The 26,322-nt window shown below is 36.5% G+C and overlaps 1 protein-coding gene across 6 annotated transcripts in view; it reads right to left on the reverse strand.

The window, feature by feature from the left end:
• RBPJ (recombination signal binding protein for immunoglobulin kappa J region) overlaps positions 1 to 26,322 on the reverse strand; it is a 200,828-nt gene that overhangs the window by 34,403 nt on the left and 140,103 nt on the right. For 5 of the 6 annotated variants that reach the window (XM_033105911.1, XM_033105906.1, XM_033105910.1 and 2 more), the window contains one exon: positions 8,342 to 8,380. In XM_033105911.1, coding sequence (XP_032961802.1) covers positions 8,342 to 8,380 — 39 coding nt within the window. Of the gene's footprint in view, positions 1 to 5,692; positions 5,863 to 8,341; positions 8,381 to 26,322 lie in introns of those variants that run through there. The other variant, XM_033105912.1, reaches the window with a different exon arrangement.

Consider the following 26,322-nt stretch of genomic DNA (forward strand, 5'->3'; position numbering starts at 1 on the left):
CAGGGTATAGGGCTTCAAAAACGTGTTAGTCCAAGTGATAGAAAAAAGATTTTTTAAGCAGAGAAAACAACATCAAATAGTTCCAACAATTACAGCAAACCTTAAAGAAATCCCAGTACTAAACAAATTCAAGCAAAAGCATGAGTTAGCGGATCCTAAAGTGGAGCGTTGCAAAGGGGAAGGAGGTTAAGACTACATACATGCCTTTGAAGGTTGTTTACAACACAAGAGTCTTCAAGATTCCAGTTGTAACCTTTTGGTTATTGACACAACAGGGCAAAGTCAGTCCATGAGGTACTCAGCTGAATAATATCTATGTTTTTGTAAAGCATGAATTCCAGTCCTGCTGCAGTCACAACTTCAGAGCTCAGATCTACTCTTACATAGGGACGGGCACACTCACTGGGATCCATCCCCTCAGCATTCTAGAAACTGCCAAACTGCACTCCAACTATATTTTTATCAATCACACCAGGCTCTAAATTACTAAATAAGAAGCCTCCACATTTAAGAAAAACAAAACAAAAAACTGCTCCCATAAATTAGTATAAGATCTAGTTATTCTGTTTTGTTTTTGAATCCAGTCAGCTATCCCTGTGAGCCACATTAAAGGGTCTATTGCAAGAAACTGGGATGCCCTGAAGAGATAGCCCTCCATTCCTACCACAGATAATTTCTGAAAGCAGGTAGTCTGTTTTTTAACAAAGTGAATCCATAGTAATGCTGAATACTACATAGTATTAACTATTCTTAATTAAAAATTTAAACTGAGTAGGTAGAATCGTGCTTAGAACACTATCTAAAAGTTCACCTCTAAATAACAAGATGCTTTTTCAATATTGGTTAATTTGGAAGATGGGGGTAAAAACAGAATGGTTTAAAAGATTTCTTTTTAAAGGGAAAAGAAACCCTTTCTGAATCAAACTCTCCAACCACCCTCCCCACACCCCAATGAAAACAGAAATAAAATCCTTTTAAAAATATTTCTGATTAAATAAAAGACACTAAAATTTTCCTAACAGGGAAACAACCCTTTAAAGGAGGGAAAAAAAAAAAAAAAAAAAAAAACATGGTTAAAAAGAATCAGATGGAACCTAAATGTGCTATACTATCACAAGGAAAAACCTCCTGATTTTTAACTTTCGGATTAAAATCAATTTTTTATCAGAGAATTGGTCATTGATTTTACATTCCAATTTTGTTTTATACAAACTGTTTTGCTAAGTTTGTTTTATTCTAACGTTGATAATAAAGAATAAATATCTGTAAGTTTGCCCTCCTTAAAAGAGATTTAAAAAGAAATAAAGCTTACCTGAATTCTCCCCTAGAAGACACACTAATTCCTGTTAAGGTATTTTTAAAGGATAAAAACTACTAAAATTTTTAACATATTTATTGAGATTTAACTGAAAAACAATGAAATGCACTTATTTTCAAGTGTACACTTTGGGAAGGCTTGGCATTTGCATACACCATCATCACAACCCAGATAAAGGTAGTCGTCATTCTCAAATTTCTTTTCTGCTTCTCTATAATCCCCCCTCCTGCCTCTCCCCAAACCCAGGAAACCACTGATCTGGCTTTGGCATTATTGACCAGTTTGCATTTTCTAAAATTTTATATAAATGGAATCATACAGTATGTATTCATTTTCCTGACCTTTTAAGAATATTGAGCATAATTACCAGATTCACCTGTGTCGTATCAATAGTTTATTTCCTTTTATTGCTGAACAGAAATCCATTGTAGAATATACCACAAATGGTTGATCCACTCACCTGTTGGTGGGTATTTTGGTTCGTTGTATGGCCACTACAAGTAACACTACCTCTACCATCTGTGTTCAGGTCTTTGTTATACAGGTATGTTTTCATTTTTCTTGATTAAAATACGTAAGAATGAAATAAATGGCTGGGCCATATGGTATGGGTATTTAACTTTTTAAGAAAGGGCCAAATTATTTTCCAAAGTTATTGTACTATTTTTTCATACCCACTACCCAGTGTGGCGAGTGCAGTGGTATCTCACTGTGGTCTTAATTTATATTTCTCTAATGGTTATTTTCCATATGTATTTATGGTTTGGAGAAGTATCTGTTCAAATCATTTTCCCATTTAAAAACTCCTGTTTGAGAATTCTTTTCATAATCTGGATGTCAACGTTTTATTCCTAATTTTGATGAAGTAAATCAATTTCTTTCATAGATATGCTTGTGGTATTATATCTAAGAAATTTTGCCTAACCCAAGGTCACAAAGATTTTCTCCAATGTTTTCTAATAAAAACTATATAAAGTTTTACATTTAGGTGTATTTTGAGCTAATTTTGTATATGGTTCTAGGTATAGATCGTAGTTATTTTGTGTATGTGTATACAAGTAGTAGGAGCATATGGATGGAGCAATTGTTCGAGAATCCTTAGTTAAAAACCCTTTATCTAACTAAACTGCCTTTGCACCTTGATTAAAAACCATACATCTCAAGGATTATTTCTGGTCACTACTCTGCTTCAAAGATCTACTTGGTTATCTTTACACCAATACTATTTTTGATTTTATAGCTTTATATTAAGTTTTGAAATCTGGTACTGTAACTTTTTGCTGCTCTTTTTCAAGGTTGTTTTGGCTAGTCTAGGTATTTCGCATTTCCATTCATATTTTTAGAAACAGCTTGTCAACTGCTACCAAAAAAGCCTGCTGGGATTTTGATTCAAATTATGTTGAATCCATAGATGACTTTGAGAAGAAGTTACCTTTAAGTAGTATCAAGTCTTCTGCCTGAAGAACATTTATTCAGAACTTCAAGTTGTTTGCAGCAATGTTTGGTAGTTTTTAATGTATAATTAATCTATGTCGGATTTTTCCATACCATAAGAATGACATATTTTTGATGCTATTGGAAATAGGATTGTTTTTTCAATTTCCCACTGTTCATGACTAGTATAAAAAAATACAATTCATTTTTGTACATTTTGTATGTGGAGCATGTATGTCCTACAACCTTGCTAAACTCACTTATTAGTTGTAGTAGCTTTTTTTTGAAGAGTCCATAAAATTTTCTATATAAATGACCACGATGCCTACACATAAAAAGAGTTTTACTTCTTTCTTTCCAATCTGGATGCCTTTCATTTCTTTTTCTGGCCTTAGTGTACTATTCAGAACCTCTAGCACAATGCTAAATGGAAGTAGTGAGCGCGGACACCCTTGCGTCGTTCCTGATCTTAAGGGCAAACACTGTTTTTCACAATTCAGTATGGCGTTAAATGTAGTTTTTTCATAGGTACACATTGTCAAAATAAGTTAATTCCCTTTATTCCTGGTTGTATGCGAATCTTCATCAAGAATGAATGTCACAAGCTTTTTCTAAATCTCTTAAGACAGACCATATGATTTTCCTTTTTCATTAATATATTGAATCACATTGACTGATTTCCATTTCTGAGATAAATCTCATTAGGTCATAATATATTATCCCTTCCACATATTGTTGGGTTCATTTTGAAAATTTGTTAAGACTTTTTACACCTATGTTCATAAGGAATATTGGTCTATGGTTTTATTTTCTTGTAATGTCTTCGTCTGCTTTTAGCAACATGGCAATGCTGTCCTCAAGAATGAATTGGGTAGTATGTCCTGTTCTCCAATTTTCTGGAAGAGTTCTGTGTAGAACTGGCATGATATAGTTCTTAAATGTCTGGTAGAATTCCAGTGAAATCATCTGAGCCTGTAGTTTTCATTTGTGGGAAGATATATGCTTATAAATTCAATTTCTTTAGCTATAGAGCTGTTCAAGTTATCTGTTTCTTCTTGAGTAAGCTTGGGTAGTTTGCTAGTTTCAAGGAATTTGTAACTTTCTTCAAAAGTTACTGAATTTATTGGCAAAAAGTTATCTATAATATTTGCCTGTTATTCTTTACTATCTGAAGAATCTGTAGTAATGTCACCTTTCTTATTTTTAATAGTAGTAATTTGTACAGAATCAGATTTCCATCTGGTATAACTGTCCTCTGTGAAGTTCTTTAACATCTCTTGTAGCTCAGTGCTTATTTGTGATTCTTTTTTCAGTTTTTTTATGTCTAAAAAGGTCTTAGTTTTGCCTCTGCTGGATATAGAATTCTAGGTTGCTATATTTACCCCCTTGGGTACTTGAAAGCTTTTCCTCCACAATGTTCTACCGAGACAAGGTTCCAAATGAAAAACCTCTTGTCATCCTTCTTTGTTCCTCTGTAGATATCTTTTTTACCTCTGTTGCTTTTAACATTTTCTCTTTATCACTGACTTTAAGCAATTTGATTATGATGTGCGTCAGTGTAGTATTCGTACTTGGGTCTCACTGAGTTTCTTGGAATGGTGATTATAGTTTTCGTCAAATTTAGAAAAATTCTAGCCATTATTTCTTCACATATTCTTTTAGTTATACCCTCCCCTTCAATGACTCCGATTACATGTATGTTAGTCCATGAACAAAAAACCACAGCTCACTAAGCATTTTTTTTCTTCCAGATTTTTTTCTGTGTGATTCATTTTGGATAGTTTCTATTGCTATGTCTTCAAGTTCACTAATCTTTTCACCAGGAGTGCATATCTGCAATTAATCCCATCAAGTATGTATTTTGATCTTAAGTACTGAGGTTTCTTCTCTGGAAATCTGATTTGGATCTTCCCTTTTTAATCTTCCATGTCCTACATTGAACTTGTTCAATCTCTCTCTAGCTCAGGGATGTACCATTAAACCTATAGGCCAAATCCAACCCACCACCTGTTTTAGAAATAACGCTGTTTTCCAATATATAGACACATCCATTGGTTTACATATTGTTTATGACTAGTTTTATTCAATAGAGTTGAATAGTTATAACAGACTGTATTGTATGGATCACAAAAAACAAAACTATTTACCATCTGACCCTTTAAAGAAAAATTCTGTAAACTCCTGATCTTATCATCTTGAACATATCGAAGACAAATATAAGTGTTTTAATGTCTTTGTCTGTCATCTGTGTCATTTTCTAGGTTGGTTTTAATGGACTGATTTTTCTCCTCATATGGATTCATATGTTCCTGCTTTTTTTATGACTGGCATATTTTGATTAAGTATTAAGGACACAATGAATTTTACTTTTGAGTGCGGGATATTTGTCTATTCCTGTAAATATTCTTGAACTTTGTTCTGGTACACAGTTAAGTTACTTGGGAAGAGTTTGATCCTTTCAATCTTAGTTTTAACTTGTTAGGTGAAACCAGACATCATATCGTCTAGGCTTAATTTTGCATCACTACTGAAGCAAAGTCCTTCTGCCTACTCTAGTTGCTGCACCATGAATGATAAGAGTTTTCCACACTGGCTACCGGGAACAGGCACAATTCATAGTACTGAGTGAGCTTTAGGAATTCTTTCCTCTTAATTCTTTAGGTTGGTCCCCCAATCCCACCCCCAAACTTGGGTAGTTCCCTCACATACATGTGCTGATCCATACTCAGCTGAAGACTAGAGGGAACCCTCTGCGATCTCCGGGGCCCTGCGCAGCATTTTCCTTCCAGTTCTCTGCCCTGGAAACTCTAGCCACCTTGGCTCCGTAGCTCCATCTCCTCAACTCAAGGTGCTTACTGTGCTTCACCTGGATTCCCCCTCCCTACATCATGTCCTGGAAACTCTCTCCAGGCACTAAGCTGGAGCAATCATAGGGCTCACCTCATTTGTCTCCTGTCTCTCAAGGATCACTGTCCTTTCATGCCTGCCGTCCAATATCTTGAAAACCGCTGTTTCATCTATTTTGTCCGGGTTTTTAGTTGTTTCAGGCCGGAGAGTAATTCCAGTCCCTGTTACTCCATCTTGGCCAGAGGCGGAAGTCCTAAAAGCTACTAAAATTTTCCAAACAGGGATAACTGCTTAAAGGGTAAATGGAAAATCATGATCAAGTAGATGGGACCTAACTATATTACTGTATATATTTAAGGAAAGAAACTTTTCTTTATGATGTTATTATTGTATTGATTGCTATTTTTACAGAGGTATCCATTAAAGTAACTAATGTGTTCATTAAAATATATTTTATTGTTTAGGTGTCGCTCCAACCTATTGCTGCTGCTGGTAATGAAATAAAAATATTTTAAATTTTAAATTTCAAAATGTCTATACACATGAATTAAGCAATTCCACTTAGAATGCCTTCATGATATATAAAAGTTAACTGAAATCATATTTACATGGACCTGTGAGACAAGTTTTATTTTCCCAGCCCATTCAATCTGCAATATTTATGCAATGCCTTTTGAAAAAGGTGTTTTTTTTTAAATATTGAATTTCAGACTTATAGAAAAGTTGCCGAAGTAGTACAAAGAATTCCTAGTCCCCTCTCCTCCAGACTGCCCAAATATTAACATTTTACCATATTTGTATACTAGGCTTTTAAACCATTTAAGAGTACACTGTAGACATAAAGCACCTTTACCAAAAAATACTTCAGTGTTAATTTTCTAAACCAAAGACAGTCTCCTTTACAATCACAATACAATTATCACGGATGCAATATTTGTATCTATAGATTTTATTCACATGTTGTCACAGTCCCACTAAGGCCCTTTATTTGGGGGGCGGGAGGGAGGAGGGGCACTGTTGACAAACTACTGCCCTTGGGCCAAATCAGGATAGTCACCAGTTTTTCTAAACTAAGTTGAGCTGGGACAGAAATGCCACTCATTTACACGGCTGACTTGGGGATATACAAATGGAGTTGAAAAGTCACAAAAGACTTAGTGTGCCTCAAAAAGTCTAACACGTTTATTATCTGGCCCGTTACAGAAAACATTTGCCAACTCCAGCTTTAGAGCAAAAGAAAAATTTTTTCCTGGCCCAGGATTTGGGTGAATTTAGTTGTCGTGTCTTGTTCTGCTTTAATCTGGTAATCCTCCGTCTTTGTTTTTCATGATCTTGAAAATTCTGAAGAATATATGCCATTTATTTTATAGAATGCCCCTCATTTTTATCTTTCTGATGTTTCCTTATGCTTACATTTAGCTTAACGTATTTTGGCAAGAACACCACAAAAGTGATACTGTGTTCTTCTCAGGATGCAGAGTATTTATTTATAATATTTATTTGTCCATTACTGGTGGAGTTAATTTAGATCACTTAATTAAGGTGGTGTCTGCCACGTTTCTTCCCTGTCATATTACTATTTGGTGCTTTATAATACATACTTTGTGACATGCTTAGAGATTGCGTAATATTTTGTTTCTCATCAGATTTTAAACCAGTAGTTTTAGCATTCATTGATGCTTTCTGAGGGAAACAATTATCATTGTAGTAGTTACCAAATTGTGATTTCTTAGTTCCACCACTCCTTCTACATTTATGAGGTGGATTTCTTTTGTAAGGAAAAGCTATCTTCTCTTCTCCATTTATTGAATCATTTTAAAACACAGTATAGACTTCTAAACTGTCACTTGCTTATATGGGTTTTAATCTATTACTATTGTTATTTATTTTGATGATCAAAGTACCCATGATTTGGCCAAAGGGAGCTTCTTCAAGCTGGCTCTCTTTGAGTCCTTCTGGCATGTCCCCATCATTCGTTGAGTGCCACAGCTTTTTTAATAATAACAATAATGTGAAAATAACCCAAATGACCATCAATATAAAATATTAAATAAAAGCAGTGTAAAGATAATGCAGAGAACTAAGTAGAAGAGGCATTAAAAGGCACAGAACAATGGACAGGTATGATGTCAGACTTTAAAAAGAAAAAAGAAAAGGAATGTGTTTTACATGCATACAATTCTCTTGACAGATGTTAACAATGCAGGATTGCATTAACTCTAGGACTGAAACTGCAACTGGGTATCTTTTTATTTTACAACCACTGACTTAGAACTTTTTAAAATCATTTTCAAGATTAATGCTTTTAAATTTAATATTTGTAATTAAAATACTTATAGACTCATTAAAAATGGGTAAAATCTTGTGTTTCCTATAAAATTCTTTCCTGAAAGCATTTAAGTATCTTTCAAGTCCCACTTGTAGTCAACAAACTGTGACTGGCTAAATGCAACTAGACATAGGAAGTTATCTTTACACTGCAGCCCTGGTTATGTTAACTATATACTGCCCAAGATTAATTACTCAGAGGTTTCATTCCCGCCTTTGAACTCTATCCTCTTATCCTGTATTTTTTGGGGGTACGGGGGGAGATGTGGGATAGGGAAGACGGTAATAAGTTTACAATTTAGATACCAATATTTGATTAACTTCTTTTCAAGAGCACCTAATATAGTTTCTAAAACGACAGCATCTTACACTTTTGAGAAATGTTTGGGTGAAGCTGACTAATATAATGCTTACCTAGTTAGTCGTTTAGGTGGAGGCCGCTCACCAAATTTTCTGGGGAAAAAAAAAAAGGTAAGAAATTAAATAGGCTGTATAACATACTCCACAATAAGCTTTTTAGGAACCACAAAATCTCCTTTAATACTTATACTTCAACCCTACTGAAGACCAGAGTAAAGAGAAATCCTCTAGTAAATATCTATACCCAGAAATAACAAAATACATACTTTAAAATGGTTCGTAAACAAAAACACACCCTAAGTAAGCCTTACTTCATCCTCCATAATGACAACGCTCCGTGTCACACATAGCTTCTGCTATGGCAATTTCTATCACATAAAAACATCACGGTGTGTCCTCATCTACCTTATTCAACGGATCTGTCACCGTGTGACTTCTGGCTTTTCCCCCAAAGTCAAAATGACCAGGACAGGTAAACGTTTTGAATTGATTCAGGACATGGAGGCAGCCACGACAGCCCAGGTAGACACTCATGAAAGAGGACTTCCAGAACTGCTTCAGAAAGTGGCAAGAACGATGGGATAAGTGTGTCTGAAGCGAGGGGGAGTATTTTGAGAGGGGTTAATGGCCATGTGTCTTTTACTATAATACATTTTTTTAAATTTAAATATTCACCGTATGTTGTGATCACACCTTATACATTATTACTATATCCTGTAAAAATATGTAATATGAAAAGCAAAACAAATGGTCCTACAAAGCTGTTTAGTAATTTGCTCACAAAAAAATACAAGAGGCCAATTAGAAAGGGCTACATACAACATTCTGTCTTGTCTCCAGATTCATTTATTCACCTAGTAGGGACCAAGCATAGGCATTTGGTATTCATGGGTGAACAAAAAAGACACAAATCCATGCCATAATGGAACTTATATGCTATTAGGACAAATGGAACTATGAGAGATGCTCAAGATGTTCATCTATATGATGTATAAAAGCAAAAAAATTACAAACATCTTAAATATTGTACCTATTGAACGACTGAAGAGGTTAGTATTTACCCAATAGAAAATATATTTTTAAAGTAAATATATAATTAATCTTTACTTTAAAAAGCTTACTCATTCATTCATCTATAGCAGAAAATAGCCTGTCACACAACTCTGAGCAAGACATGTCAGCCTTTGTCGTACTTCAAATACTAGTTCTGGACCTGCTCTTACCTTAAGAAACACAGCAACACTGCTTAAAACTTTACAGGTATAACCAATGGTCTTTTGCTACTGTAACAAAGATGATCCAGGAATGATGTATCCTCCTGGACTCTCACATTTAAGTACATGCTTCTTTTAGAACAAATATCGAATGGGATAGATTTCAAAGACATGCCATGTTTGCAGCTGGCCCCACCAGGGAGAAAGCATACTCCCCTTCTTATTATGTATACTGGATAGAACATTTGGAAAGCAGTTTCCTTTATTTTTATAGTCCCTTTATGCTACCTTTTCTTTTTCAATTAAAAACAAGAACAACAAACATAACTTTATAATAGACTACCAGCAGTTTGTGTAAAGAAGCAGGAAGAGTGGAAAGATATAAATGTGGGGTGATGGAGGTCAGCATCTCCAGCTATTCTCAGCATCTGGCTTTTCAGCTCTCTCCAGAATTACTACCAGGTTACGAGTGCCTTTCCAAAAATCCATACCTGGGAAGGGATTTTCCCACGTTAAACCACAATAAGCCTCATCATCCAGATGGCACAACTGAATCGTGAGAAGTGACAGAAAGCCATTAACATGGCATATGAAGATCTTACATGAAAATTGTGTCTTAAAATCTATGGCCTCCAAAAAAGGAGGCAATCAGACGATGGGCAAACTACTCCATTTTCATGTATCGAGAGACTGAATGTGGCAAACTGACTTCAAATGCTTCCTGATATGATGCGAACATCGTCAAATGATATTGTAATAACTACGTATGGTGTGTCAGATGGTACTAGACTTATCGGGGGGATCACTTCATAAGTTGTATGTCTAATCACTATGTTGTACACATGAAACTAACTTAATATTGTATGTCAACTTTAGTTGAAAAATAAAATTACTTTAAAAAACCTCACCTGAAATTAGTAAAAAAATTAAAAGAAAAACAAAAACAAATGCTTGTCTCCCCAATAAATTTTAATTAAAAAAAAAAACAACCCAAATGAACGCGAATCTAAATACGAGGAAACATAAACCTAAACTGTGGAATATTTAATAAAATAACTGAACTATACTTTTAAAAGCATCATGGTTATGAAACACAAACAAAAAATACCGAGGAACTGGCGCAGGTTAAAAGAGACTGAATACACATGGTAACTGAATACAACATACTATCCAGAATTTACTTCTGCTATAAACAACATTTAGACACATGACAAAATCTGAATAAAATCAGCAGATTGGAAAACATCATTATATCAATTTTCATTTTCTGGTTTAGTAACTGTACAGGGATTATGTAAGAGAATGTCTTATTTTTAGAAACACTAGCTTTAGTATTTAGAGCATGATGTCTGCTTCTTACCTTCAAGGGTTCAGATCAAATGAGTGAGTGAGTCAGTGAGAGAGACAGACAGACAGACAGAGACATACAACGGGATGAAGAAAATGTGGTAAAATGTTAACACTTGCGGTATATGGATGAACTTTGTAATATTCTTGCATTTTTTCTATAAATTGGAATTATATCAGAAGAAAAAATTCACACTAAGAGAAGCACTACTCTCTCCTGATCAAGTTACTGGCCTGACCTTGATTGCCACGGAACCTGGTGGTGACAAACCTATTAATGGGAGGTGACATATATGAGACTCTGTGGCCAGCTTCCTGGCATAGCTTTTACGTATGTTCTTATGAAAATTATTTAAGAATCACTTGCCGTGGGTTTAAAGTTTGATAATACCCAGTGTTAGTGTAGAATGGAGAAACGGGAATTCTCATGTACTGCTGGGAGTTTAAATTTGTGCATTCTTTTTGGAAAACATTTTGGCAATGTCAATTATAACTCAAGATGTGCATTCTTTTGAATTCCCAACCATTTCAATTCTGGAAATTTCTTATATAGGTAGACAATTTGCGACTGTGCAAAAATGTGCATACAGCGAAATGCAATAAAGAAATCATCTGTATTAAGAAAACAATTTTCTGAAAACATTTATCCATGAAGATATGTGTGCTCCGATGTTCACTGCAGCTTTATTTATGGCAGCCAAGACATGGAAACCAAAGTGTCCTTCAAAAGATGATGGATAAAGAGTTGTGGTATATATACACAATGGAATACTATTCTGCCATAAGAAAAGATAAAATAGTACCATCTGTGATAACATGGATGGATCTTGAGATTATTATGCTAAGTGAAATGTCAGACAGAAAAAGTCGAGAACCATATTTCACTGATATGTGAGATATAAAACTGGAAACAAAGGCACAAGACAAACAAATGAAGAAACAAAAACTCACAGACACAGACAATCGTTTAGTGGTTATCAGAGGATGGACTTTATTCCTGGACTTTATTCCTATTGTCTTCAAATTCTATTTTAACGTTAAAATTTTAGAAGGTAGTGATTTCTAGTCCTCGGCTGCACCAATCCAGGACGTATGCACTTCAAATTAAGTTAAATATTAAGTCAATGAGGATGTAAGTCCCTACAAAATTGGGCCTTTTCCTTCTCCATCCAAAATGCAGATCCAGATTCCCACAATCTTCCCTCCTACTCAGTAGACAAAAGATCAGGATCGACTATGGTCCTTTGGCAAATCACCTACCATAAGAGGTTTTTTTAAAAAAAAACCACTAATAAGGCAGCGTCATGGAAAAATACTGAATATGTAATAGAATTAGAACGCTCCTATTGTTAAATTAAAAATTGGCTTCCTTTGCCTATCTCACCTAAAACAGATGAATAAGGAGAGAATGGTATGATTAATTGTTTTACTAGATTCTGGTTCCTTTTTCCCTTCATTAACCGTTTAACACACATCTACGTGCCTACTGTGTGTCAGGCCCTGTACTAGACACTTGGGACACCTGGCAAATAAGAAACACGGTCCCTATCCATACTGAATACAGTGCAATAGAAGCTACTAAAGGGCTGGCCCCTGGGCTACATACTGTGCGTGGTTATCTCACACGTCCATTTTATAAGGCGGGTACTATCTTTCTCATTACACAGATGAAGAAATCAGCTTTGAAAGCACCTTGCCCAAGTTCCCATAAAGGTGAATTTGGTTCAAATGTGACTAGAGTATGATGATTCCATATACTCTGTTCGTGATTTTCCATATACTCTGCATTGAGAAAGAACTGAAGTTCAATTCTGGATACGAACATGTTAAGACAGTGTCCAGAGTATAAATTTTTATGACAGAATTGTAAAGTGCACTAACTGATCCTAAAACTCACTATGATACAGCGTAGATTTGTTTTGCTTCAGTGAGAGGTCAACAAAAAAACCTGAAAAGGAACCTTCTTTCATAACCTGACTCTCAATACTTTACTCTTGACTAAATTTTATACGGGCAAAGTTTTCTTTGCTTAGTACAAAGTGAGAAAAATGTTTTCTAAAGCTATAAATACATAAAACTCAGGAAATCTAAAGACATCTTCTGTGGGAGCCACACGTAGGCTACTGCGTACATATAAATATAGACACGTGTGTGTGTGTGCCCATATATGTAAGTCATAAATTTGACAATTACTCTTGGATTTTTCCCTGCACAAGGGGAATACATTACAATTGCAATGAGAACTAAGGAAGTCTGGTGACTTTCGTGTTTACACTATTGATCATTTTCTACAAAGTACATTTTTTTCTGAGTTGAAAAGGATGAAGAATCTACACAGACATGCTCAGTTTAATGAAGAGGCTTTGCATTCTTCTTTTTTCTGCTGGTAGAAATTACAGACATACTACCAGCTTAACCTCCATCAAACCATGTTTGCCCAATCGCTTCAATAGCCAAACCGCTAACACATAGCTTGGCGCTCTCAGGTATTTGAATTCAGCAGTGCATCTGCCTTTTATTTTCCTTTTAAATAATGCAGGCCAGAACATCTACAGATGGGACAGCCCAAATAAGGTCAAATGCATAAAGGAAAGGCTCTGATTCAGGTTTTGTAAGTAAGGAGTTAATAAGCTGTTTCAAAGAAGTCTGTCCCTAAGAGAAAAAAAAATTAAAATGACCATTATTGTTTTAAAACATGCAAAATAGGACACTGAATTACAAGGGAGAATATTCAATAGACAAAAATAATAAAATGATCAAAATTCATGTTCGGAATAGGGAAAAGAGCTTTCCAGAATGTTTCTAATAACACCATTGCATGAACAAGGAAACGCCTTTCTGCTTGAGTGTTAATACCCAAAACAATATATTTCTTTTGAATTGTAGTTTAGCTTTCTGTTATCACATGTCATATTATAATAATCAAACCTCCTTTTGTGGTAAAGCCAAAAACCACTCTGAAGAAGTGGTCTTAACCACAATTCAAAGCTTAAAGAATGCTTTCTGCCAAAGTGTATCTGAGCCACTAACCTATCAAGCTGCTTCATGCACTCACTGCCAGGACACAAAAAGCAGGCCCAGCAGCTGGCATCTGCTCACTCAAGCCCCACAGGAGGCCATGAGGCTCTGAAAGAGGAATACACAACACAGGGCACAGGGGCTGACGGAACAAAGTTTGACAGCCAACTGCTTTGCTTTGGGTGGTGCTCTCAGGCAGCCTCATACTCCCACCGCCATCTGAGGCGGCGCTGCTCAGCCAGCACAGGTAAAGGAAATTGAGAATCACCATGAAGTGATTAACATGAGGTCATCAATAACTTATGGTGGTGAAACACTAGTACAGGAGCAAAAGGTTTGGGAGTTTGAGGGGAGCCGTGAGGAAAACAAGGGGAAAGGTAGACTTCTAATCGGTGTAGACTTAACTTTCACTTTGGATCATTCATGCATGTACTTGCTATTTTGCTGTGCTATGAATTTAAATTATACAAATTGCAAAGCTGCTGTCTTGCAGTTAGCTTACTAGTTAACTGTTCAGTCAACTACGCTCCATCAAACTGTTTAACTAGAAAATAGGATAGTTTTTCTTTCAAGATGAGTTCTGTTGTGGCACCTTAATTTCTTCATGTTCCCTTTTCACCAACCTCTACACGTGCATGTTCCTTTAAGACACGTGGCCTCTCTTCTGTACAGTATCACTGATGTCCCTTCATTCTTGCCTTCCATCACAAGCAATTCATTGCCAGTGCCGTCATCCACTGTATTTCCAAATTATCTCCCGTATTTCCAATCCCAGATTCCATAAAGTTAGGAGCTTTCATTACTACATATAGCTAAAGATTCCTAAACTGGCCTCATATACAGGCATACCTCATTTTATTGCACTTGATTCACTTTACTGGGCTCCACAGAAGTTGCATTAAAAAAAAAAAAAAAAATTGAAGGCAAGAGCCTCCACCAGCAAAAAGATTACAACTCACTTTATTGAGGTGATTAGTCTGGAACTGAACCTGCAATATCTCCCAGGTGTGCCCTGTAGCAAATGACAAGGAGAAAATCCTGAGATATCCTAAATTAAATTACAGCAGGCCAAAGGGTGGAAGGAAGAGAAAAAGGGGTTAAGAAGTTAACAGCTGCAGTGCAAAACCAACAAAAGACTGGTCACACTCCTTTGTGTATGTTGGAATTGTTGAATTAACTTAGGCTATTTTCTGAGATTATCTTAAAAAGAGACAATAGCCAGTTCCTATTTACACAGGAGCTTTTCAGAGCAGGAGCTTTCCCTAGTCCCACTTTCTGCCTACAGCGAGTTTAATTCTTTCTGAGCAGCTCACACCTTTCTCCCCTCCAGCGCAGGAATAAAAGGCCTTGCCAAACTCCAGGATGAGAGACATGTCTTTTCTAACCTCGCCATGCTGCTGGTGATTTAGACTCCATGTCCCAAGCCGGGTCTTATTGCTAGCAATGGCCTACTAAAACCCTTTCTTTTAATAAACAGACTTTCAGCCTTAGAAGTTCAAATTTTTGTTTAATACAAAATAGACAAGCAGATTGCAACAAACAATACCTTCCCTGTGTATGCACTCATTTAATTCTCATTAACAATCACTAAAAGGTAGGCATCATTTCAAACTTAGAAGGAAAAACTGAAGCACAGAATGTTACAAGACAGGCATTTCCCCTACTTCTGATCACATGATGACGATACTAAAGTTGAAGATAACACGACCCACATATAAATATATAAGGAAGCCATTCTCTTGTCCTTAAGCGACTTATTGTCTTTGCCTTCCCAAAATAATGACTTTTATTTTTTCCTAATTCACTAATAAATTGTCGATATGCTTTTTCCATTAAAACAAACTACCTATCATATGAAAACATATTTAATGTCTCAAAAAATCACTTCTTAACCTGTACACTATTTCTCATCCAACCAAAACTGTTCAATCCCAAGGATAAAATGCTGTAGTAATATGACTACAGAATATGAAACGATACTAATAAGGTTAAACAAACCAGGAAAAACAGCTCTAAGGAATAGTCAAATCTAGAGCCTTTAAAAACTATAAGTATCCTAGCAATGAAGAAAATGCCAACCTGTTTCCACAATAAACTGGAGGTGCACACAGTGGATTTTTTAGGCCATTAGCTTGTCTGCTGGACAACACTTTCCTTAAAAATGGCAGAAGTGTACATTAGAGAAATATGGCCAAAGCTATAAGCTTGTATTATTCACATTAAAGCTGACTCGAGGGCATACAATAGTAACAACAACTTTTCAAATGCAAGTCTGTACATGTTAAAAAACAAAAACTTATCATGGAATCGTAGCTCTTAAAACTGTATTATTTAGGGGCCCACCCGGTGGCTCAGGTGGTTGGAGCTCTGTGCTCCTAACTCCGAAGGCTGCCGGTTCGATTCCCACATGGGCCAGTGGGCTCTCAACCACAAGGTTGCCGGTTCGACTCCCGCAAGGGATGGTGGGCTGTGCCCCCTGCAACTAGAAATGGCAACTGAACCTGGAGCTGAGCTGTGCCCTCCACAACTAAGACTGAAAGGACAACGACTTGAACCTGAAAGGCACCCTCCACAACAAAGATTGAAAGGACAACAACTTGACTTGGAAAAAAGTCCTGGAAGTACACACTGTTCCCCAATAAAGTCCTGTTTCCCTTCCCCAACAAAATCTTTTAAAAAACAAAAAAACTATTATTTAGATCAACTATTGTAAAGTAAACAATAATTATGAGCAAGCTGATCTAAAAGGCCTAATAAGTTATTTTCTACAATGGAGGAAAAGATTAATAACAGCCCTTCAAATGAGCTGATATTAACTTTACAAATGTTACAATGAGGAGAAAAAGTAACTATTTTACCAAGTCCAAAGAGCTAAAATGATTAATTTCCTCACCTTAATGAAAATATCTACTTCTCCCTGCAAAGATACAATGCTTCTAGGTTACTGTTGATACTTGCTCAAGAGTAGTAATGTTCTTTAATGAGGCATGTTGACACTTGAAAAAAGTGACAATCCAGTTTCTGACAAGTTCTATGAAGTGGTATGAAGATCTAAATGGGGCTACAAACAATACACCTGAAAAGAGGTCCTTAGAAGTTTATGTTCCTTCATGTAGTTGTATTGAGTCTAATGAGAAAAAATTCTTATGTATTCTAAATTAAATTACAGTGGCTGGAGATCGAAAGAGAACTGTAACAAAAAACTTAGCAGAGTCCCCTGTTGACATTTCGGATTAATTTCCAGGTGGCTATTTCTGCAGATCCTCCCCTTGTTTACACGTGGGGTTGGGGACTGCTACCCTAGCACACCACAGGAGTGGCCATTTCTTCAGGTGGACTCTGCTGGCCCCCCACACTGTCCCCCACCCCTCTGCCTACAGCTCATACACATTCTTTCTTCCCCCTTACCCCTCCTTGATGTGTAAAATGGCTCACAAAACTCTGGGACTGTGAACATGCTGTCTTTTCTACCTAGCCATGCTGCGGGTCGTTTAGACTCCATGCCCCAAGACCAGTCTTTTGGCTACTACCGTGTTTCCCTGTAAATAAGGCCTACCCCGAAAATAAGCCCCAGTTAAGATAGTCAGCCAGCCGAATGCATTTAGTATATTATGACGATGTTCCAGAAGATGATATGACTGTATTTGAATACATGTAGATTGCTGTACATGAAAAAATAAGATATGCCCTGAAAATATGCCCTAATGCGTCTTTTGGAGCAAAAATTAATATAACACCCGGTCTTATTTTCAGGGAAACACGGTAGCATTTTGGGCTCAATAAAACCTTACAAAAAGACTTTCAGCTGTGGGAGGTTAAAGATTTTTTGTTGAACATTTTGGCACCCAAACGAGGGGCCAAGATTTGGAGAAGCAGAAAGGGACACTGCTCTCTCAGGACGGCGTATGACACCAACACAACCCTCTGGTGGCTTATGGGACCCAATGTGCTCCTCTTTTTTTCTGCCCCTCCCTGGATTTCCGCCCTGGATCGTGCAAGCCCACACCTTGTGGGAGAAGCACCGTTTTTACTGGAAACAGAAAGCATTCATAAGTAGCCCCCTGAACGTGATGACGCATCGCTCCCTCTGCGTCCACATTCGGCAGGTACCGTGTCTGGGTGAGTTTGAGGGGATGCCCTCAACTGTCTTCATCGCAGTTAGTCTTTGACATAATTGACCTCACAGTGGCATCTTGTGGCCATTCCATGTAATTACTATTTGGTGTTTGTGTTTGGCTCCCGCCTGACCAATGCTAGCTTAGCTTTGGAAACTGAGAATGGGGCTTTTCCACTCCAAAGATAAGGGCAGTCACCGACCTATTGCGGTGGGCAGAAGCAGCACTCTATCCACCAGAAAACAATTTCCCAGCTTTGATTGGTTGAAAGCAATTTAAATTATAGGAAGCCAAAGCTCCAAAACTTACCCTGCCACTCCCCCAAAACACCCATAGGTGCTTAAAACATAAATAAATACATGGGGTTGATTCATGCAGTTTTTCTAAAAAAAAAAAAAAAAAAAAAATCTAACTGGGTTACCCTTACTAAAATTAATTTAAGTCAGAATTCAGAATCTTTCTCCCTTCTAAATTTAGATTTGCAGGAGAAAATATTTGTGAAGCTAGACTCGGGATAAAAGTAGGAATACATTTTGAGGGAATTAAAATTTTTTGCCCTAAGCTGGTTATTTCTTAATGAATAAGAAGAGACACTCTAAATTGGACAGGTTATATAGGTAGTTTATAAAAAGAAATCTTAAAAAAAACAAAATTTTATATCTGGTTAAGCTGAATAAGATTAGAATGCATTTAAATGAGCAAATTTAAATAACAAAATTTAGTTGATGCAAAACCAGAGTTTGGTTCTTTTTCATTCTGTTAAAGACAGTTTTTCCTGTATTTATTGTTCTGCTCCAGATAAGAAATGAAAAAGGTTTCTACCTAGAAAGCAAGAGTGTTTTATTAAAAGTTTTGTGTTTTATATTGAAGGTTTTGCTAACAATAGGTAACTTGTATTTTTGTTTGATATCTGTAGTCACTTTGAAAAAATAATTTAATTTTTCATAATATATGATCTTTTAGTCAAGTATGCTTGACAAACTTCCCAGGGTTCAAGTTTTCAGACTTCCTTAACCTGGAATAGCTTTGGGTTATTCCAATGGGCCCCTAGAATGCCTCCAAGATTTACTCTCTCTCCTTATAAAAGAGAAAATTTAAACTAATTAAGTCTATTTGATATACTAAAATTACATGGGAAGCTTTGTCAAAGAAATAATAATTATGTTGTATTTTATATACATTATACAATATTTTCACTTGTAATTCTAATTATCTCAAAATGTTGTTAGAGAAAAGCAAATTTGTTTTCCAATTGCATTATAATCAGATCTATATCATTTTAATTAAGTTTTTTCTCATTTACAGTCATTGCTTTACTCTGATGCTTTTGCAAATATGTTTCATCTTCAGAAAGATCCACGTAGAAGACTGACTTACTCTAAATATAAGTTTCGGAGAATAGATTTGCAGATTATCTTTAACTGGATGAAGATTTACAGAACTCTAAAGAATAACGGGATTCATGAAATACTGGCAAATGATCAAGATAAACGAGAGTTATGGGACTAAATGAGGATATTTTTATGCCTTTTTATTTGAAATTGATTTTTAAAATCTTTTGTTACTTACGACTTAGAGCAACTTGGTAAATTATACCTTTAGAAGTAATATTTACATTTTCCTTCCTACCTGATCCCTCCAGAATTTGGAAACTCGTCATGAGTACTATTATTTTCATGGCAACATGGTTATTTACAAAAATTCAGTAAGAAACTCTTCTCTTAATAATAGGACACAATTGGAAACTGGTTTTATTACCAAAGCTGTGAGTGGAATGTCATATTTGAGCAGGTTTAAAAGAGCCTATATAATCAATTGCTGTTCTTACTGTATTTATACAAATAATCAGGCCTAATTTATTAAAACTAGACTTATGCAATAAAGTCTTAATTTGGCAATATTTGATAAAAAACGACCGTGATTTTTGAGAGAAAAGTTATGTTTCAATAGAAACTATAATAATACACACTATGGATATCAGATTCTAGCATTCAGTTAATTGTCTTTAAAGTTTTATTTTTCACCTGTTAACTGGATTACAACCTGAATTTTTCCAGTTTTCTTAAATATTTGGCTACAATTCTCCAAGCTAACATTTCTTTTTTCTACCTTCCTTTGACTTGGAATTATTGGGAACTAAAACACATTTTTTCCTGTGCCTTATAATTATAAACTACAGCTAGACGACTTGATGTAAATTTCAGAGAAACGGCCAATACAGCTCATGCTTAAGTAATCTCAGTGACTGATGCTATGTAAGCCAGTTTAGCTGAGCATCTACCTGATGACATCAGGGACCTTCAAACTGCAGGCCATCGGACTACCACTGCCCGCCTTCACTGCAGCAACAGAAGCTTTGAGCCTTACATCTAAAAATCTCCTTGATAGCCTTATAGACTCAGGAACTACATTTATAATTTACTTTAATCATTAATTTTGTTTCTTTTCTCATTAACTTTTAAAAACATACCCCTTATTTAGATGTCTAACTGCTTACAGTAACCTTTTAGTTGGTTGCCAGCAGGGATAAACCCATTATTTAGAAAACTATTACAAGTTGGTTCAGTATTTTGCCTTTTTTGATTGTGATAATTTTTAATGTTATACCTGTTGCTTCTCTCAATTATGCAGATCCATAAATCAAATCCCAACTAACATTATGCTTGCTCGACAGATGGAACTAGCCACCTGTATCTTTCCAGAAGTTACTCTTCAAAAAAATTGAAATCCTCATCAGCTGGTGACTGGTTACACTCTGTTTGCCCATAAGTGGCTGAAGAAGACAACTCATCACCTGATGTAATCCTTGGACTTCCCTCTGTGGCACAGGGACACCTAGGAAGAAGCCTTCCTAGCAATGGTGGGACAGTGCCTTGAACATAAAAGGGCCATTTAAGCATCATTAAAATCACGCAGACATTCTACTTGGGCTGCTTTCTTCAGAAGATCTGGATAAAAGCGGGGGAAATCACAAGGAAAAAATTCTTGAGATGTTCTATTAGGTTGGTGCAAAAGTAATTGTGGTTTAAAAGGTTAAAAACAATTGCAAAAACCGAAATTACTTTTGCACCAACCTAATAAATTATAGTGGTGAAAGAGACAGAAGAACTCGAGTAAGACTTCGCACATTCCTGTTGTGCCTGTTGGAATTTTGCTTTCCAGGTGGCTATTTCCGCAGATCCTCCACTTGTTTACACGTGAGCTTTCCAGGTGGCCACCCCCCGCCACTCCACAGGGGCCGCTGTTTTTTTACGTGGGCTCCACTAGCCTTTTACACCTTTTCTCACCCTTTGCCTATTGCTTATATAAATAAATTCTTTCAGACCACCTCTTTCTTCTTCCTTCCTTCCCTCCCCCCTCTGCCTGGTACTGTAGACTCCATGCCTGAAAATCAGTCTTTCGGCTACTAGCATTTTTGGCATAATAAGACCCAAGGTTTTGGAGTTTAACATAGGAAAACCTGCATTTACCAGGTGCAGGTCTCCAGCAATTTCAACCAGGCCATTTTTGTTATTGTAATAACAATAATCAAATGCTAATACAAGACTCATTATGTGTAAACTGATAATAATGATGCAGTTAACAGATTAACTTCTGCGCTTTTAAAAATTAAATTCTCAATGCTAAGTATAAATTTGAACTTTGGAATGAAACTCAAATTTAAAAGGGGAATTATTCTAAATGTTGACTTTTCCCCCTGGTTATCCGTCAATGCCTTGTTTTGGTTCTATTGCTCAAGAATTAATCCTAGTGGCCTGGCCGTTATACCCACACACTGTTTATTCTGGAAGAGGCATACTCCTTGTCCTGGGTCAGCCCTCTTCACTTTTGGACAACCTCCTAGGCCCTACGTCACATGCTGTTTTTCACAGCATCATCACTTCCACTCGGCCTGACTGGTTCTCAGACTCAAAAACACTGTTCATATATTATTCTAAACAAGAAGAATGTAGAACAAATATTCTGTTGGTTCAGGTTGTATGTAAAAGTGCAGAGAGCACTGAGGGGTGGTAAGGGGGAAAAGGAGAGGGGAGGAACACTACAGTGAGCGCAATAGAAAAGACAGAAGAGAAAGACTACATGAGGAAGCGTCACAGCCACCGAGGAGAAGAGAAATAAAGGAGAGCAACCGAGTGTCCAGAGGCCATAAAAACGGCAACTACCTCCTAACAAACCAAATCTGGTCGATCCCCCAAATGGAGCTGTTTTAGCTCAAATACAGAGCTTTCTCTTCTGTGGGATATGAGCACAAGTTACAATCATTCTTGCCTTATAAAAAATCTCATACTTGGATAATGGATCTCTACCATTATGAGAAAAACCTACTGAATTCATAAACTATTACCAAGTTTTGTTCCCCAAACGTCCAGGTCTTTCTAACCCTTTTGGTTATTCTATAGCTTCAGCCTCCACATCTGTAAAATAGGAATGTGAATTCTAACCTGGAGAGCTGTGTGAAGGCTGAGTTAATAACACATGTAAAACACTTGGGAAGGGGCATTGTGGAAGTGCAATACTCATTAAATGTTAGCTATTTACGCACTCAGATTTCCTCGGCCTTTAGTTACACTTACAAATCCCAACCTGCGAAAGCGCAGCGTGATGACAAAACTGTAAAAATTAAGATCAAGATCATTTTGAAATAAGATTACTTCCTTAAATATCGACTCATCCTCTCCATATGTAAATTAAGAGATAGGTGAAGAAGAGACAGCTGATCTTCCAGGATAAGACAGATATCTTAAAAACCTAGTATCAAAAGTTCATTTGTTTGACAAGTATTTACTGAGTACCTGCTACGACTAGTCACTATTCCAGGTATACAGGAGTCAACAAAATTTGTGTAATTTAGGACAAGGAAATTGGGGGCAGAGAGACTGAAGTGCCAGGGGCCTACCTTCTCCAGATCACCCATGTTTTATATATACTTCCGGTATGCTCCTTGCCCCTGGGCTAGAATTTCTCACAGGTTAGTTTTCCCAGGGGAATTTCAACAATAAAGGAGTTCTAATAAAGCTAACTTGCACGCACTTGATTAATCTAGCTGCTTAGCTGCTACCACCAGGACTTGTATGTCCATTTTTAATCACCTATTATTATAAAACACAAAAGTAGCATATTTTCAACTTATATGGTGACATGATAGTTGTCAAAGCAACACCTGGGGACTTGTGGAGGTCAAGTAAAGCTGCCGTTATTTTATTTGCACTTCCTTCTTCACTAGCTACATAACAAAGCAGCACAAGAGCTCACCTCCTGAAATGAGTAAGAAGGAATCTGGCTACATCACTGGTAAGGTCTCCATAAGGAAAGCTATACTCATTCAAGCAAGAAGTGTGGCATCTTGAGGAAAGAATGCACGCATATTTTCCTGCTCACTTATATACTCTCCTCTTAATGCCATAATAGTTCAACAGTACAAGATAAACTGACTGCATTGTAGTTTTCAAAAGGACCTTGATTTTCATGACAATTACTGACACAGCATATCCCACTTTTCAATTAAGTTCGTACTTGAGATGGCGATCTAAAGTACTCTTAATACCGGGGGTGCCAAAAAAATGTACACACATTTTAAGAGATGTTATTAATGTATTACTTTTTGAAGTTGAATTGAATTACGTAGCAATGTGTAGTATGTCGTTCACTCAAAAGATGGTATTAATCAAATGAATGCTAGCATCACTTATTGTATTGCAATTTTAATAGTTTTTTCTTTCTTAAATGTGTATACATTTTTTGGCACCCTCTGTAGATATCCCAGAGCCCACAGAACTGCAAAATAGTATTGTTTTCAACTAAAATATAAAATAGCTTGAGAAATTGCCTAATGCTAACAATACTGCCATTTAGTCAAGATTTTTAAAACTAATCTTCACAATCTAAAACATCATTTTGAAATAGTCTCAAAGCAGCTAATCTTCATTCTTAAAGGGTGATTTTGACTTGTTAATAACCACAAGTTTACTGGAATCGTATCTAATAATTAACGTAAGTTACGCAATCTTCTTTCTTCTAATTCTAGATGTGTGGCTGGGGTGCTGCCTCTGGCCACTGCTGTCAGTTCTGGGCCAACTAAACTACAATTAAGTTCAAGTTTCCTTCTAAACCTTACACCTTAGGAGGAAAAAAAATCTACAGAAAAAGACTGCAAGTTGCTCTTTTGCATGATGATAACCAAAGAAAAGGGACACAGTTTTGAAGAAACAAATGCCACAAAGTGACAACAGGCAACCTTGCTCTCTCAACAGCATAAACAGTATGAGGCAGAACATGATGAAGTGGGGCGTACACACGACTGAAATAATGATAAAAAGCCAAGCGATGCTACTGAGACGAACAGGAAGAACTGGGGTAGTCTGGGTGTAGACTGGGTCAGTGGGGATGGGGGACTCGGGGGAAACAAAGTAGCAAAAGGCAGGAATTCAACTCTTCCGTTCTCTGAAGCCATGGGCTCCAGTCCTCTGCCTCCACCGCTAGCAAGAAATGCCTGCGTACACTGGTGCAAAGACAAGCAACCACCATCTGGGTAGTGAACCCACTGGTTGGGGAGTTACCACTTTATCTTCTCTGTAAGTTCAAAACATGATTTCTAAGTTTAGTATATATATCATACGCAGTTCAGAGCAGAAACTCTGTATGTTTGACTCAATTTCAAGAACTTGAGAGAAGAACTGGGCTTATTATCTTTAGGCCTTTTATTTTGGCAGAGTTCTTCCAGTTTTAAGTCCCAAGTGTAGAAAACTGATGTACAAATTCCATTGTTATGAAACAATTTACCAGAAATCTTCATTGTCTTACTGTTTTCTAGGGAGGAAATTGTTTTTTAGACACAATTTTACAACATACATATCACTCTACTTGATAAAGCAGCTTTGGTTAATGCCCCTCAAAAGCCACTGCTTATGTCCTATTCTCCTCCACTCCTTAGATAATATCCTGTACTAACCTTCACTTCAAATGGAAAGGACGGTAGGGGGATCCTTGGAGGGGACAGAGCAGGACATACCAACAGAAGTAACAGGCTGGTACCTATCCTGGTCACTTCTTAGTGTGGCAAAACAATACAAAACTAATACCACTTCCGAGGGACTCCTGTAACTAAGGGAGGCATATGCTTAGTGGGACGAAAACGATCCAATGAACATACACATCAGTGTGTATATATTTTGTTTATTGCAGCATTTTTAAAAATTAAAATGTTTGTTTTTTTAAAAAATATACTGTTTTCTACATTCAGTGCACTGTTTTATTTTCTATTATAATACATGTCTTACTGCTGGTTATATAACCCACTAAATCGATTTCTTGACCCACTAATGAATGGGCTGGAACCTGCAATTTGAAAAACACAGCTTTAAAAGATGCACAAATGACCCTAACAGGATAAGAGGACTACAGATAAATTACCATTCTCTAGTAACCATCTTCTTTTACTGATGAGAAAAAGCCCAAAAAACTGAAAACATCAAATAGTGATTGTTTATTTAATTCTAGGAAGGTCACAGGAGAAAGTGTAAGACTCAGGATAAGAAGAAATCTAATAGTACCCCACCCCCCAAAAGAGGTTCCTTTTCTGGCAGTTAATAATCATCACCACTGGTAATCTTACACTGGCTTCCTACATGCTCAACTCTGCACTAAGTGTATATTATATATGTGTATACACACACACACACACACACACACACACACACACACATATATAAATTATGTGTACACACACACCGGGAAGCGGTGGGGGGCCAAAAAATGTACATTTTAAGAAAGGAAAACTGTATTAAAATTGTAATACTCAATATTTTCCCATAACAAAAAATGAATACAAGTCACGTTTGACTTCAGCAATTATAAGAGGTGCTGAAAGTGGTTACCATCAGCGTCCAGACACTTGATTATGGCAAACTACTGCTAACGCATAGATAACATCTCCTAAAATGTGTAAGTATTTTTTGGCACCGTGTGTGTGTGTGTGTGTGTACACATATATATACATGTACATACACATAAAATACAATATATAAATTACATTATATAATTATACACTTATGTTATATTCTTAATATATACATTTATAGTTTTTTTCCCAGATCATTTTACAACCTGTCAAAATAACAAAGTGTTAGATCTGAAACACAGGACAGTTGGCCCCAGAATCTAAGCTCTTAACCACTGTTACAAACTCTTCCAAAAAGAATAGGAATTCCCAACTCTAGCTGTGCATCAAGAATCCAGTGTATTGACAACAAACAGATACCAAGTGCCACCCCAAAAAAGAGTCTGAAGCTGAATTAGTAAGTATAATATTATAGAAAAATGTATTTTGTAAACAATGTATCGA

Source organism: Rhinolophus ferrumequinum, chromosome 5 (genome assembly GCF_004115265.2).
Source record: "Rhinolophus ferrumequinum isolate MPI-CBG mRhiFer1 chromosome 5, mRhiFer1_v1.p, whole genome shotgun sequence".
NCBI lineage: Eukaryota > Metazoa > Chordata > Mammalia > Chiroptera > Rhinolophidae > Rhinolophus > Rhinolophus ferrumequinum.